The following is a 17,640-nucleotide window of genomic DNA, read 5'->3' on the forward strand; positions in this document are numbered from 1 at the left end:
CAGACATTTATACTTATATATATATATATATATATATATATATATATATATATTTAAATATTTTTTGCAAGGTACAAAATTTTATTATGGCTATGTAAAGACTAAATTTAAACTTATTCAAAAACATTCTTTATTTTAGATTGTGAAATTAAAAAAATAAAAATGAATGCGTCAGCTCGAAGCTCGCTCAACAGAGCTAAAATCGAGCTTAATTACGTTTTAAACAGAAAAGGGGGGGGGAACAATGAATCGGAAATGAAAAAGTAGGGGGGAATATATATATATAAAAAAAAAAATGGGGGGGGTTAATTATTAAATAGAAACTAGATTAAGCCCTAAGAGATTCTCTTTTTGTTTGCAACTACATTTAAATAAATAAATAATAGAATTGTTATCCTGGGGGGGGGAGAACGTCTTTACAAATTGAAGACAAAATGGGTGTACAAGAAAAAACAACACGGGTATTTGATGCAAAGTAATATTGTTGTACGACAGAAGAAATTTGCTTGGCAAAGCTTCACTAATATTACCTAGCCAAGGTAGGCGTAGGTAGATAGGGCATTTGTCGACAGATGCCTGTTTAATTTTATTTAAATTAGAAATTTTATTTTTAATTGTAGATTCTACGATTTGCAATGGAAAGCCATTATTGCAAAGAGTCTTGGTAATAAATTTGACTTCATCAGTTAATTTGTTCTCTGAACATATCATACAAGCTCTATGGATAAGGGTGTTGATAAGATTATATTTTTGTTTGGTGGGGTAAAAAGAGTCCCAACGTGTGTAAAGACCAGTGAACGTAGATTTACGGTAGATGGAAGTCAAGAAAACGGAAGGTGTTTTACACACCAGTACATCTAGAAAAAGAAGGGAAGAATTACTTTCCTTTTCTATAGTAAATTTTAGAACTGGGTGAATATTATTAAGGGATGCAAAAAAGGTATCTGCTTCCGTTTCATTGTTGAACAGACAAAAAGTGTCGTCAACTTAACGAAAATAAATATCTGGTTTTTGAAAGCAAGATAAAAGACTCTTTTCGTGGAAACCTACGAAAATATTTGCCAGAGCCGGTCCCAGGGGAGAACCCATCGAAACATTATCTATCTGCCTGTACAAATAGTTGTTAAAACGGAATTCGACCGACATGGTGGTGAATTCCATAAGTTCCACAAAAATATTCTCAGGAATAGGGGGAGTTGGGAGTTAACTGCAATAAAAGGGCATATATCAATAGTCTCTGAACACATAAATTTGTCAGTCTGAGTATAATTCTGCATAAATTTAGCAAAAGAAAAAGAATCTTTAATGCAGAAAGAACTATACTCTTCCAAAACTGGTTCTAAAATATTAGTGAGCCATTTGATGTTGCTCATGATTTGTATCTGTCACAATAGTTTTAAACAGTGGAATCTAGTCCAGGAAGATGTAAGGATCATCAGTTTCAGGAATTGGAACAAAGAGCTTGCTTCCTTTTTCGACATGGAAAACAAGTTGTGCTGCTGCGCAAACATATTTGACTTGTTTATCTCCCTTGGTTTGCCACATAATCCTTCAGATTGGCATCTTTTTATAGACTCTTCAAATGTGAAATCTCAAGGGTGTTCTTCTGCATAATGGGAATAAATATCCCAGCATTCCCATTGCACACTCTGTCCATATAAAGGAGTACTATGACAATATGGAGCAGAAAGACTAGGGGTCTAGAAGTACTTTTGTTCCTGGCGAACACAGCCTCAAGGAGAATCCTCTGGTGGACATGAATAAGGTGCCTCTTTCTCCTCTTCATATCAAGCTTGGTGTGATGAAGAAATTCGTTAAAGCGTTGGACAAAAATAGTGTTGCCTTCCAAAACTTTTCTACTGTGTTCCCAGGTTTTAGTGCTGCTAAGCTGAAAGAGGACATCTTTGTCGGATCTCAGATCCGAGAAGTGCTGATTTTGAGGAGCTTCTTAACTTAAAGGAAAGGAACTGAGAGCATAGGAAGCATTCAAGTCAGTCTGTAGTGGATTCCTTGGTAACACACGTGTACCAGATTACCAAGCCTGTGTTGAGAAGTTGCTACAGTCTTATGAAGATATGGAGTGTCAAATGTCACTCAAGATTCATTTTTTCCATTCCCACTTCAACTTCTTCCTGCCAAAGCTTGGAGCAGTGAGTGATGAGCATGGAGAAAGATTCCACCAAGACATCACGAAGAAGGAGAGCAACTATCAAAGCAAATGGAACCCCTGGCATGATGGGAGACTTCTGCTGGGTGCTCTTGCGTGACATCCCAAAGGCAAAATGCACCAGATCTTCTAAGAAAAGACACTTTTGACTGTCTGTGGTATTTTGAATTGTGTAATTGTGTCATCCAAGTATATTGATTAAATCAGTGTTCTTTATCGATCCTTGAAATAGTCACATATATTCTCTGTTTATACTAAAATAAAACTATTTAAAAGCCAGAAAACTAGAGGTGATGGAGCAAAACTATTTATAAATTTAATTCAACAAAAAACAACTATTCCCATTCTTGCCTGAGACCAAAAATTTGTTTTTGTAAACCAGTGTTATGATTGTTTTTATATATATATATATATATATATATATATTGATATATATACTCCTATAAATTTGTTTTCCTTTTGTGTGTATCGATATTCATATTAAAAACCCTCTTTTCTATTTATTTAAAAAGAAAAATACAATTTTCTTATATATGGGTTGTGGAATTGCATTCACTAGCAAAAGATCTATCTAATTTGCATATTCTTTTAAACATTCATTTTAATTAATTCCCTATTAGTTTTTTCGGTTTTCTTATGGGATGATCATCTTAAGTTAACTATAACGTATAATTATATTCATGCAGATATTCTACATGATTTATACTTGCATAATATTTGCATAAAAAGTTTACAGTAAACACAAAATTGTTTCCATATATATTTATGTATACGTGTATATTTTTGTTTAACAAATTTTGCCTACAAACCTCCTCCAAGATTTTTGGTCTGCAGACATGAAACTTCATATATAAGGTATTTGAATCCATGCAAAACTTTATATTTGGGTTTTAGCCTGGAAAATCGGTGCAAAAGTGTGAAAATTAAAAAAATGAAATTTGCCAGGTGAAGGTCGAACGCCGTCATTACGAATGCATAATGTAGTAGCTATGGTTCATGTTTTAATTTTTAGCCTTGCAGTAAGCATGTTTTCATAGCCCAGTCATTGACGGCAGAAGAAAAATAAATCGTGAGCTGAACATTTTGGTTTCGATTTTTGGTGGTGGTGCAGGAGTCTTTTTTTTTTTTATATTTTTGAAATCATAACTATATATTGCATCCAATCTATCTATCTATAAAAGTGAAAATGTATGTCTGTCTTTTCTCTATAGTTAAGGAAGACTATTATACAGAAAGGCATTGCTTTACATATTCTCACTTTTTAATATATACATATCCACATAACCTTATGAACAGTACATAGGGCCAAAAGTGAACGCATCTGTGTATCTGTGTGTCTGTCTGTGTGTGTACATTTCCCAACGCAATAACTCTGTCAATTTTTAGTCTACAGACTCGCAATTTGATACACAGGGTACTGAGATTTGGGAAAATCTTTGTAATCGGTTTTCGGCCAGAAATTTGGCTGTTAAAGAGTTAAAGTTCAACGATTTGACCTTTGAGAACTCTTCCAAACTCCTCCGACAATTTTGATTCTAAACACTTGAAATTTTAGATATAGGTTCCTTGGACATGGATCTAATATAATAACTTGATTTGTGTCCAAAACACTAAATGGTAAGGGGTCATAATAGGGGTCAAAATTAAAAAAATTGACCGCTTTTTTTTTCTTTTTGCTCAACATACACCTCTAAACACTCGGCCAACGTCGGGCTGAAATGCTTGTATATATATATATATATATATATATATATATATATATATATATATATATATATATATATATATATATATATATGGATGTATATATATATATATATATATATCGATGTACAATATATTGCTGATTAAATCACTGAGAGGAGCTATGTGATGCTTCCTCCAGGTACACTTCAATAGATCCCCCAACTGTACCAACTAATCTATTTGATTGTAAAATGGGCGATTTCACCACTTTCAATGACAATAAAAATATGGGAGGATGGAACATGTGTTGATCATTATTCAATCCCGGACAATGTCGGGCCTACTTGCTAATTGTTTTTAATTGCAAAATATGACTATATGTATATACTATTACTATTTTAACATAGATGTTATTTATTTGTTTTTGTTTTACGATACTTTCTGAACGAATTCAATTTTGGGAGTACCAAATTGGTCTAAGGGAAAATTATTCCCAACTCGCATTTAGGTAAAAATGCACTTTCATATAAATAATTGAATTCGTTTAAAAAATATCGCAAAACCAGGACAAATAAATAACATCTACGTTAATCGCGATAGAGTCAACAGTCGTGTGAGATAGCCTAGTGGTAGATGTTTATGCTTCTTATCGTGGGGTCCCGATTTCAAATCTCGCTAGATTCAGCCACTCTGATGAGTCGTAGGCGACGAAACACGTGTCAGTGGATAATTATATTTTAAAAATACTACATTAACATCATAGTCAAGCACTTTGCCGGGGTTCTCTCTTACTAACTTTACACACAAACACCTAAATTATATATATATATATATATATATATATATATATATATATATATATATATATATATATAGATATATATATAGTAATTTATAAAATATATATGGCGATTAAGCTACACTGAATATTCTGCGTTTCATCCAGCTATAGGATTCGTCAGGCTTATGCGCGAATTCTGTCGTTGCTTCTTTTTTTTTATATATGTTGAGGATTTCTAGTTGGCCAATCAGCTTTCTAGTATCAACCGCGCCCCTTCCTATCAGCCAATGGGCATGCATTTTATCAAACAAAGGATCTGTTTTAGAACTAGGTTAGTGGTTTTAGGTGGCCGTTTTACCTTTTTTATATATATATATATATATATATATATATATATATATATATGTATATATATATATATATATATATATATATATATATATATATATATGTCTATGGGAAATATGCTTATTCAATTATGTTTCACATAACAATCCTTTAATTTATAAAGCTCAATGTAACTACAGAGCATATACAAATAAATGACAAAAGTCTATATTTATTCCACACTTTACTCATCAGAAGAAAATAAACTCATAAACTTTAAAAGAAAATAAAGGAATATGGACATTATTACAAGATTCGAAAATTGGAAAAGCAGTTGATTTTTTTGCGGATTTTGTAATCATGCGGATATATTTTCTTTTAAAGTTGATGAGTTTCTTTTCTTCTGATGAGTTAAGGGTGGAATAAATTAAAAAAATAAATTCAAAAATTGACAATAATTACATGATTCTGAGCTACGGAACAGGTGCTGTCAAGAAGTGAACATTTTAACATGTTGAAAGAAATAAACGGTAAGATGGATAACATCTTGAAATCTGGAATATAGATTTTTGTCATTTATATATATATATATATATATATATATATATATATATATATATATATATATGTAGTAAGTTATAAAATATACGTGGCAGTTAAGCTACAAAGAATATTCTGCATTTCATCCATGCTAGGATACCTCATGATTATGCCATATATATTTTATAACTTACTACCTAGCTCTACCTACGTATTGAGCACTGTTGATATAAATACTTAAAGTTTATGCATAAATTTATACTTTCCTATATTAATTTATGTGATTAAATGAAGTATATATATATATATATATATATATATATATATATATATATATATATATACAGGGTGTTTCAAAAGTCTTGGGAACATAAAGATTTTTAATAATTCAAAAACTATTAGGAGTTAAAAAATGAAATTGGTACCGTTGGAAAGGTTAAAGTTTCAAGTTTTGTGGGGAATCTTTAAACTTGCTCAATATGAGCACCATTCGTCACACGGCAGACATCTAGTCGATAGTCCATTTCCTGCCAAACGCGTTCCAGCATCTTGACGTCAATGGTTCCCACAACTGCCGTTATTCGAGCCTTTAGTTCGTAAATATCTCTTGGAAAGGGCGGCACATAGACTTGTTGCTTGACAAAGCCCCAAAGGAAAAAGTCACACGGGGTAAGATCTGGAGACCTAGGAGGCCAGGGCATGAGAACGTCATCACCTCGCCCAGATCTCCCAATCCATCTACCAGGCAGCCTTGTGTTAAGAAACTGCCTTACTCTAAGTCTCCAGTGTGGTGGTGCACCATCTTGTTGAAAAATGAAGTCATCAGATTCTGCTTCTTCCAACTGAGCCATTAACCAGTCTTCCATCATGTTGAGATAGGATTCACCAGTGATAGTTGCCTCTTCAAAGAAGAACGGTCCATAGACACCTTTCTTGGAAATTGCACAAAACACGTTCACTTTTGGTGAATCTCGCTCGTGCTCAAGAATTTCATGAGGATTCTCAGTACCCCATATGCGAGTGCTATGTTTGTTAACTTTGCCATTCAGATGGAAGGTCGCCTCATCGCTAAAAACAAGCCGGTCATCAAAGCCGTTATCTTCCAACTTCTCTTGCATTGCAATGCAAAAGTCACGGCGAAGTGGCTTATCAGTGTCCTTCAACTTTTGGACCAACTTGAGCTTGTAAGGTACCATTTGCAGTCGTTTCCTTAAGACACGCCAGACAGTTGCTGGAGCAAGCTGAAGTTCCCTGCTGGCTCTTCTCACTGATTTACGGGGGCTCCGCTGAAAGGCTGCCCGGACTTGCTCAACTGCAGCTTCTGAAGTTGAAGGGCGACCTGTTCGCTTACTTGGGCACAAACACCCATCTTTCACAAATTTAGCATGCCATCTGACAATGGGTTTCCTTTCAGAGACTTCTTTTTTAAATTTCCTGCGAAATGCACGCTGAACACATGTCCACGATTCAGTCTTTGCAAATTGGAGGACGCAAAACGCCTTGTCTTGTTTAGAGAACGCCATTACTGCACATGGAAAGATAAGACGAAAATTATTAGTATGACCAAAAACTTGATTAAGCAAGCTTTAAAATGACACCAGTTTCATTTTTCTACCTGGAATAGTTCATGAGATATACGAATTTGTAATGTTCCCAAGACTTTTGAAACACCCTGTATATATATATATATATATATATATATATATATATATATATATATATATATATATATATATATATATATATACACATATATATATATACATATATATATATATATATATATATATATATATATATATATATATATATATATAGACTATGCAATCGACTGTGTAAGAGCAGGGATGGTCTGAAGAGCCACTTTCGTTGCCACAGAAAATAAAAAAATGCATCTTGATCACATCTCCACCTGTATATGTGTATAAATGTATACATAAAAAAAAATGAAATAAAAACAAATTATAAAACGAATTAAATAAAATAACAAAAACAAAAGAATATTTTTTTAAGAATACACGGAAATGAATAAATAATCAAAAATAAAGCAAAGAAAAGATGGTCTTCTTTTGTCAAGAAGTGACGATCACCATATATATATGTGCAACGCGTTCGTCAGAGCACATTCTATTAAAATACTTGTAAAACAGTCACAGAGATGCAACATTGTGGCAATGCGACAGAGATTGGAGTTTTTTTGTTTTTTTTACATAGGCGTCACCATTTACCAAGGCCAAGAGGCCACTCGAGGATAAGGGTTAAAGAGTATCCAGAAGAAATTGGACAATATAGTAACCGTTAGTAATGGAGATTCGGTAAATTTGTTAACTTATATGGAACTTGTTTACGTTAGACTTGAAGACAACCATATTGTAGTCAGCTGGAAAGCAGAAAAACGGAAGACAATTCCATAGGCGTGTAGTTCGAAGAAAGAAGTTTTGCTCATGGAATTTACGTTTAGATTTAGGCATAGATAAAGAGTGGAGGAAATTAGTGATATTGTTTTCTACTAGACGGGTATTTCTTGTGAAAGTTTGGCGAGGGGGGACCATAGAATGGAGCTCAGCCGAGCACTTGCCATGAAAATAACGATAAAGCAGAGACAAACTAGCAACATCTCTTCTGTGAGAAAGAAGTTGCAGGGAAGAGAAAAAGACACCCCCACAAGGCTACGAAGTCTATTTTGAACAAGGCAGGATGTCCTTTCTAGCAGCTCCTGTCCAGATGTGGCAACAGTACTCCATCCTTGGACGTACCTGGCTCTTATATAGATAGAGAATTGCATCAGCAGTGAGATATCTACTGGATCGTTAGAAAGATCCCACCATTTTTCCAGCGGCCTTGGCAACGGATTTAATGTGTGTGCTCCATTTAAGATTAGGAGTAAAGGTCAAGCGCAGAAGCTTGTCAAAACATGAGGCCTCCCCAAGACGAGAGTCATTTATTTCAATTGATGCCAGATGGGGATCAGAGCGTTGATGATGTAAAGATAAAAGCTTAGTTTTAAATGCATTAAAAGTAACAAGCCACCTCTTTCCCCATTGTACCACTTGCTCAAGATCAGAGGAGAAAGAATCAGAGAGAACTTGGTCGTTTAATCCAGCATTAATACTAAGAGCCTCTGATTTCTGCCCATGAGTTTAGTTGATAAAGTGGGATCTATTAGACTGAAAACTTTTTTGGACCCTATCCAAGAGGAAGAGACTACTGGCAACAATACTCCATCATGGAAGAATGGTGTCCTTGTAAAGGTACAGGATACTCTTAGGTGTGAGTAGTCTTCTAGCACGATAGAGGGAACCATCCTTCTTTGCAGCAGCTTTTGCAACGTCCTCAATGTATTTGTTCCAGTTCATATTACCTGTGAGGCCGAGAAGTTTGAAGGAAGAATTCTCAGGTAGAATCTTATTTGTCATGGATATCAGTAATGTGAGAGGTTTCTTGTAATTGTAAAAGGAGAGCAGCTTAGTCTTACTAGCATTAAATGTTACTTTCCATCAACAGCTCCATTCCACTATGGTCAGAGGTAATTTTCTTATGATTCTGCTATTATCTTACAGTTGTGTACATCTGTTCTTCCCTTGTGCATATTATAAAGCATTGTACAATCAGCAAATATACCCATTTCGGACACAATATAATCAGGGAGGTCGTTAATGAATATCAGAAATAATAGTGGTCCAAGGATCGACTCCTGAGAGATGGATTGAATAACACTCATATTTGCTACTGAGATGGACCGTTAGGCCTGTTCAGTTATCATTTGGGACATTATAAATTCTCTGGATGAAACTGGCCCAACCGCTCTAGGGTGCATGCCGAAACAGGTGTAAGTAATATTATGATAATTAAATAATTCTAACTTATAAGTTTATATAATTTAATTAATTGATATTTGTTGTGCATAATAATAATTATTTAGCAATATTTAAATAATTATAATTAAAGTTATTTATTCATTTATTTTTTTTTGGCAGAACCAGTAAGTACTTCAACCAATAATCTACGAATGCGAATAAAAGACCACCGGAATAATGCATCAGATAAGGTAAGTTATGTAGAAAATATAAAATTTATGCAGTGTAATTTTGTTGAAATGGGGAGAAATAGGATGGGTAGAATGTAAGGAAATACTAGTTCATTGAACTAGAGCAAGAGTCTCCAAACTATAGGGCGCGAGCTAGATCAGGCCTGTTAAAATCTTTCATCTGGCCTGTGGAACTCTTATAGAAAATGAAAAAAATATTTAGGTAAAATTAAAAAAAAATTTTCTGAATAAATTTCTGTTATTAAAGTATTTTTTTTGTATGATTTTTCTGGTGTGATGTTGTCTTTTTATATTTTATGGTTTGTCCATTTTTCTGTTTTAGAATTAGTATACATTCTGTCGGACTTTTACATATATCATCATCATCATCATCATCATCATCATCATCATCATCATCATCATCATCATCATCAATTAATGCAAAATACTGTAGGTCAAAATACTATTTTAGTGCTGAATAGTAAACTGAAGAATTAGCACCATTGTCTTCATTGTCAGCATCATCGCCGTCGTCGTCATCATTATCACCAGCATCGTCATCATCATCAGTTAACTTTTATTTTACATACAGTAATGTATTTGATGAAGATTTATGTTAATCTTTTGCCAATGTATTAAATATTGCATTTATATATATATATATATATATATATATATATATATATATATACGAACAAACAGTTAATAAAACATGTTAAAAAACACTTTGAAATGAGTTAAAAACATATTTAATCTGAAAAGGAAACACTAGATAAGTGGATAGTCCTTAATCCGCGGAAACATATATATATAACTCTGGAATATAAACTTTTGTTATTCATTCACTATATATATATATATATATATATATATATCACTAAAAAAGAGGTCTTTGTGTTGAAAATCACGTATAAAGAGTGCTCAATAGGCTAGTAGAGCTCAATATATTTTTAATTATTATCTCAAGGTATTAACTTAATACATTACACATTGTTACAATAGACAGCATAAAAATTATCCGTCCATATCGTCAGATGATTCAAGTTAAAATAAATATAAAAGAAACAAAAAGGAAAGACATGTCATTTTGTGATTATATATGGATATTAAAAGCAAAACAATTAGAGTAAGAGAGAGAAAGGAGGGAAGGGAAAAGGGAGAAAAGAAAAGAGGGTGAAAGCAATGAAAAAATATATAAATTAATTTCAATTTTTTTAAAATTATGATAAGACAAGGCAAAAGGAGGAGGGAAAGAAGAAGATAATAAAAGAAAGAAGTGAAATAGATAATTGAGCGTGTCAAAAACGTTTGTTGGATTCTGGATGGTGACCTGCACGTGTCTCAAAGCAGAAAAAGAGTTAAAGAGTCAGCAATCGTCTATCACGACGGTGGTGGTGGGGGTGGGTGGACAGAAAAATCTAAGATGTGTCCAATTCAAATAGGTAAAGAGATGCGTCCAATGTAGCTTATATAGAATCTCTTTGGGTAGGAAATCAGTTATAGATTCTGTTGGGGACATTTTAGAATTGGAGTCGAGTTTAGGGAAGAAAGAGAAATAATATATATATATATATATATATATATATATATATATGTTAATGGCCATCTATACAATCACACACACACACACACACACACACACACACACACACACACATATATATATATATATATATATATATATATATATATATATATATATATACTAGCAAAAGTACCCGTCGTTGACTGGGTTCAAAAACAGCCTACAGAAAATAGACTCTGATTTATGAAAGTATGATAGGTTAAGAAAAGGAAGGGTTGCAAAGAGATAGCTTCGAATTTGGGGGTATCAAAACCAAAGCAAAATATGATGAAAGTAAAAATAAAATAGATAAACCCCATAATTTATTATACCATACCTGTTCACACTGAAACACTTATCACAATATTCTATGGATCTATATTAAAAAACCTTGTTAAACTTGTGACATATTTCCATTCTATGGATGTCAGGCGCGAACGGACACCCCATAATTTATTATACCATATTTCTTCAAACTGAAACAACAGTGTAGTAAATAATGGGCAATCAACAATTCCCCCACTAACCAACAATCACGAGGTTCTTTGCTCAGCAACCGAGAAGGCTAACATGCTTGCCAGTCGGTTTGCCTCCAACTCTACACTGGACCCTCTAAACCACCCCCTACCTGACTTTCCTATGCGGACAGACGCCACGCTAGACGATCTGGAAATCACCCCTGCTCAGGTGCATGCTATCATAAAAAACCTTGACACTTCCAAAGCATGTGGACCCGACCTCATCCCAGCTGTGCTATTAAAAAAGTGCTCAGCCGAAGTAGCTCCAGTTCTCTCCAAACTCTACAACAAATGCCTTAATGAATCTTGCTTTCCGAGCTGTTGGAAAACTGCTTCTGTAGTACCAGTATTCAAGAATTCTGGCGAAAGAACTGACCCATTAAATTATCGCCCTATTAGCCTCCTCCCACTTTTTGCCAAAATATTTGAGACCTTAATTAACCATGCTCTAGTCCAGCACCTTACAGATGCTAAACTTCTGACCGACCATCAATATGGATTTAGACAAGCCCGTTCCACGGCAGACATCCTCACTGTAATCTCTGAACGCATATACCATTCACTGGACAAAGCGGGAGAGGGCAGAGCGGTAGCTCTAGATATATCTAAGGCTTTTGACAGGGTATGGCATGAGGGTCTCCTCAGGAAGATTAGATCTTACGGTATCACTGGTAGAATACTTAACATAATTAAATCCTTCTTAGATAAGAGAAAAATCCAGGTTGTCCTCGACGGTCGTACGTCTAAACAATATAATATAAATGCGGGAGTGCCCCAGGGATCTATCCTTGGTCCTCTGCTGTTCCTGATATTCATAAATGACCTCCCCGACAAAATTGCCTCTGAGATGGGTATATATGCTGATGACACCACACTCTATAGCAGGCACGACAGGAAAACAAATGAACATATATCTAAAGTAATGGCAGAAACACTAGAGGATGACCTCAAATCAGTAGTGGAATGGGGACAAAAATGGATGGTAACGTTCAATGCCACCAAGACAAAACTGGTTTCATTCAATAATTACAAGAAACCTTCTCTACCACCTATAGCAATGGCCAACAACTCTTTAGCTGAGAGTACGTCTTTCAAGCTCCTTGGCCTAACGTTCACAGGAAACATGAGCTGGAACAATTACATCGAGGGCATTGCCAGGGCCGCTGCGAGGAAGGTGGGCTCTCTCTACCGTGCTAGAAAACTTCTAACACCCGAAAGTATCCTGTACCTCTATAAGGCCACTATTCGCCCATGTATGGAGTATTGCTGTCACATTTGGGCCGGTGCATCGGCTACTAGTCTCTCGCTCCTTGGCAGGGTTCAAAAGAGAGTCGCAAATCTGATAGGCCCTAAACTGGCATCAAAACTTCAGCCTCTGTCCCATCGTCGAAACGTTGCATCCCTCTGCCTGTTCTACAAGTATTATGATGGTGAATGCTCTGAAGAACTGCAAGCACTTGTGCCCCCACGACGTGAACACCCTCGACAGACCCGACAAGCTACAAAATCCCACCCCCACACTGTAGAGATCCCTAGATGTAAAAGATCTTTCTACTCCAGTAGTTTCTTCCCCAGAACTGCTAGACTTTGGAATTCCATTCCAGGTCACTGCTTCCCCAACTGTACTGACATGCATAAGTTCAAGTGCAACGTGAACCAACATCTCGCTGCCCTAATCCCTACATAGTACCCCAGTAGATGTTTCCCCTGATAGTAGCCCCCTACATTAAAGTGGCAATGTGCCTTGTTTGGGGTGAAAATGTAATAAAAAAAAAAAAAAAAAAAAAAAAAAAATTATCAAAGTATACTTACGCAGATAGATATGAAAAGTCTTTATTAAAGTTTGTGTCTATTTCCATTTTATGGAAGTCAGGCGCGAACAATTTTATTATACCATTCCTATATAAGTTAAAACATACTTATCAAAGTATTATAATGTACATTTACATCCAAAAACCTTGTAAACGTTGTTTTTTTTAAATTTTTTATTTCCATACTTTGTGGATTAGGCGCGAACGCAGACCCCACAATTTTAATGAACCACCGTTCTGCCAGATCAAACATACCCATCCCTGTGTCTCGATACATCTTCTATCATTATATGTAATCAGTTTATTTAAAATAATCAACCATATAGGAGCCTATTCGTGACCACACACACACACACACACACACACACACACACACACACACACATATACACACACAGACATTCAGCTTTATATATATATATATATATATATATATATATATATATATATATATCAAAGTATATTCCATACCTTGCTTTTACCGTGGAAGAATATACGTAGGAGAAACTCAACACACACACACACACACACACACACGCACACACACACACACACACGCGCGCGCGCGTGTGTGAGTGTGTGTATTGAGTTTCTCCTACGTATATTCTTCCACAATAAAGTCAGGGTATGGAATATATTCCGGCTTTGATATCTTAAAATGGATTAAATCCGACGATATGAAATAAAATGGAAGTGAAAGGACCTGAATGCTCAACGTTTCGCCCGATTTATGCGGCCTTTTTCAAGAGGGATGGTCATTGACGAGAGAGTCGGAAGATTTCGGGCTATATATAATGATGGGGGAGAGCAGCGTGTTTTCTTTTTGTAAATTAGATTCCTATATGCATATATACATTTTATGATTACAGAAATTAAATTTTACTTTAAAAAGTGTCTTCAAAAAGTGTTACCATCTTTTACTTTAAATCCCGCTCGAAACTGGAGCACTACACACTTGAAACCACCAGACTAACACGTAAATTCTCGTCTCTTCGCCATAACACCAAAATGAAAATAAAGAAAAAGAAATTCACGAACCGGACTTTCGACCCTGATGAGGCTATGTATTAGCGAAATATAGGACTTACAAAAAAAAAAAAAAAAAAAAACAATAAACAAAAATAATTTTATCATTATATTCCACACTTCAAAGTTTTCAAAAATTTCTCAAAAAAATAATAAATTAGAATAACTAGCGTAGTGATTTGAAAGATTACGTCTAAAAATGAAAAAATAATAAAGTAAATAAATTGATAAAATGAAACGAGAAAATTAATTGGGTTAAAATATCGTCGAGATTTAAAAGATGACGTCTGGAAATATAACCGTGATAGATTAAGTGAATGAAATGAAACGAGATTACGAAGGGAGTTTTTAAAAATTAGAGACAATTGAATTGGGAGATGGCGTCTAAAAATAAGAATAGAAAGTGATAAAATGCCGTATAAAAATAGGTAGTGATAAAATAAAATACAGTAAATAAGTGAAATAAAAATAATAAAATGAAGTGAAATTACGAATGGATTATATATATATATATATATATATATATATATATATATATATATATATATATATATATATATATATATTATAATGGAAAAATGCGCGCATGAAAAGTAATATTCTTAAGATTTTATTAAACCTGGAAAAGTAAAGGACAAGAAATTCAACCTGGAAAAGTAAAGAACAAGATATTCTAGTAAAGTAAAAAATAAGAATTTTTTAGACTTAAAATATTGGAGCTAAAAATAAAATTTGAATATTGATAAATATTATATTTATTATTTGCATATCTTGTTGTTTATTGTTGAGTTAGAAAGGGTGTCAGTCGCTGGATTGAACTTATTTCCCCCCTATTATTTGCATATATTTATGTAGTTAAAATTGTTTGAATAAAATTAATTCATTAGTTAGTTAGTTAGTAGATGGAATTAATAATTTTATAATTTACATAAAAATTAATAATTTTATTATATCATAATTAGGATCATTTAATTCTTTCTAACTCAACAATAAACAACAACATATGCAAATAATAAATAAAATATTTATCAATATTCAAATTTTATTTTTAGCTGCAATATTTTAAGTCTAAAAAATTCTTATTTTTTACTTTACTAGAATATCTTGTTCTTTACTTTTCCAGGTTGAATTTCTTGTTCTTTACTTTTCAAGGTTAATAAAATCTTAAGAATATTACTTTTCATGCGCGTATTTTTCCATATAATCCATGATATTTCCAGGCATTGCTATTGTATTAATATATAAATTTATAATATTTATTAATGATTGTAAAAAAAATTAGCTCTCAAACACACATTTATGCAATATTTATCATTCAATCACAGTAGTTCCGAGCCAGGGTCTCTACCAAGACTGCGGTTCATGAATTTGTGATCTGTATAGAGCGTAAACTAATAAAGAAGAAGATGGCACTCGGTGTCTTTTTAGATATCGTTGGAGCTTTTGACAACATACCCTTCAGTAGTATGTTCAAGTCGCTACGAGAACTCAATGTGCCACCAGTACTCATCCGATGGATTGAGTATATGGTGAGGCACAGAGCAGTTCAAGTAGAACTACTGAGGGCAACTGTTAAAAGGGAAGTAGTTAAATGAAACCCCCAAAGTGGGATTTTATCACCTTTACTATGGAACTGTATGCTGAATCCTCTTTTAAAGGAGTTTAAAAATAGGAATATTTATGCCCAGGCTGATGCTGATGACATCGCAGTGCTGGTCGCGAGTTCAAAAGCATCATTGGTCAGACGCATTGGCAAAATGGGACTACATTTTTCATCAAATGTGATAACGAAAAATTTGAGTTCATTCAAAGAATATGTATATCATAAAATTCACTAATATTTTTAATCGATAAATTCACCATTTTTTGCTATAAAATCATAAGGAGAGTTAAAAAAAAATTAGTTATTAAAAAAAAGTTCGGTTTTTTAATTATAAAAAAAAAAAAAACGATACACGGGATTGAACCTAAAATCTTTCCACCAACACCCGGTACGCTAACCGTTACGCTAACATGTCATATTGGCAAAATCGCAGTAAAAAATATTTATATACAAAAAAGTTATGCAAAATAAAAAAAGCGTTAGTCACTTATGTACTTACTCTCCTGTTTGTGAACCCACATATTTTGTTGTAACATTTTTTCTACTGAACCAATTTTCGAATTTTTTTTTTCAAAATGTAGCTAATGAGGTGTTCTATCCAAATGTATAACCTGTTTGAAATTTGGTTGCGAATAGAATTAGTGGTGGGGGTTTGAATGTGTCTCGATTCATTCAATTTCGGACTTAAGCATTCAACCACTACCGTGGTTGAATGATATATATATATATATATATATATATATATATATATATATATATATATATATATATATATATATATATATATTGATGTTAGTGTTAGTATTATATATATATTGATGTTAGTGTTGGTATTATATATATATATATATATATATATATATATATATATATATATATATATATATATATATATATATATATAAAGTTTAACCTGCGTTTAAATTCTTCTCTTTAATAATTATTTTCGACTAATAGGGAACAACGTGGAAAAAAACTTTTTCTTTGTTTAATTATATTGCTGGAATAGGAGATTATAGTTGACTCAATTAAACGTCGTGTGAATCTGTTATGTATCTGTTTAAGGAAAGTTGCTTTCTTAAAATTAAAATGGTGGTCGTTCTCCATGATGTGACAAAATATGGCGTTGAGTGCATTATTGTTTTTCACATCTCTTTTGTGTTCATACATTCTATTATTTAAATTACGTTGAGTTTCTCCTACGTATATTCTTCCACAATAAAGGCAGGGTATGGATATATTCCGGCTTTGATGTTAGTGTTGGTATTAGTCATAATTTTACGTGTTAGATCCTTAATTGTTAAAGAGTTTAGTTTTGTTATTTGAATGTCTGTCTTATTTAGGTTCTTATAGATTGTGTCGTTGTTTTTATCAGTCGGTAATGTTATGTGTGTGTCCTGTGTCTGGCTATTTAGGGAATTGTCTCGGTTTCGGTTATTGTAAATTTTTAGTGCTTTCTTTTTTGCATTTGTCAGAAAATGTTGAGGGTATTGTAAGTTCATAAATGTATGTTCAATATATTCAAATTCTTCCTTGGTGTATTCTTCACTGCATATTCTCAGATATTCTCTAAGAAAAAAATCCTATTAA

At 33.4% G+C, this 17,640-nt stretch overlaps 1 protein-coding gene across 2 annotated transcripts in view; it reads left to right on the plus strand.

The window, feature by feature from the left end:
• LOC145248304 (uncharacterized) overlaps positions 1 to 17,640 on the plus strand; it is a 936,478-nt gene that overhangs the window by 667,093 nt on the left and 251,745 nt on the right. For both annotated transcript variants that reach the window (XM_080110193.1, XM_080110194.1), the window contains exon 9: positions 9,479 to 9,549. In XM_080110193.1, the coding sequence (XP_079966319.1) occupies positions 9,479 to 9,549 (71 nt within the window). The remainder of the gene's footprint in view (positions 1 to 9,478; positions 9,550 to 17,640) is intronic.

The sequence above is a fragment of the Euprymna scolopes genome, chromosome 26 (assembly GCF_053919585.1).
Source record: "Euprymna scolopes isolate OS-2025 chromosome 26, ASM5391958v1, whole genome shotgun sequence".
In the NCBI taxonomy this organism is placed as follows: Eukaryota; Metazoa; Mollusca; class Cephalopoda; order Sepiida; family Sepiolidae; genus Euprymna; species Euprymna scolopes.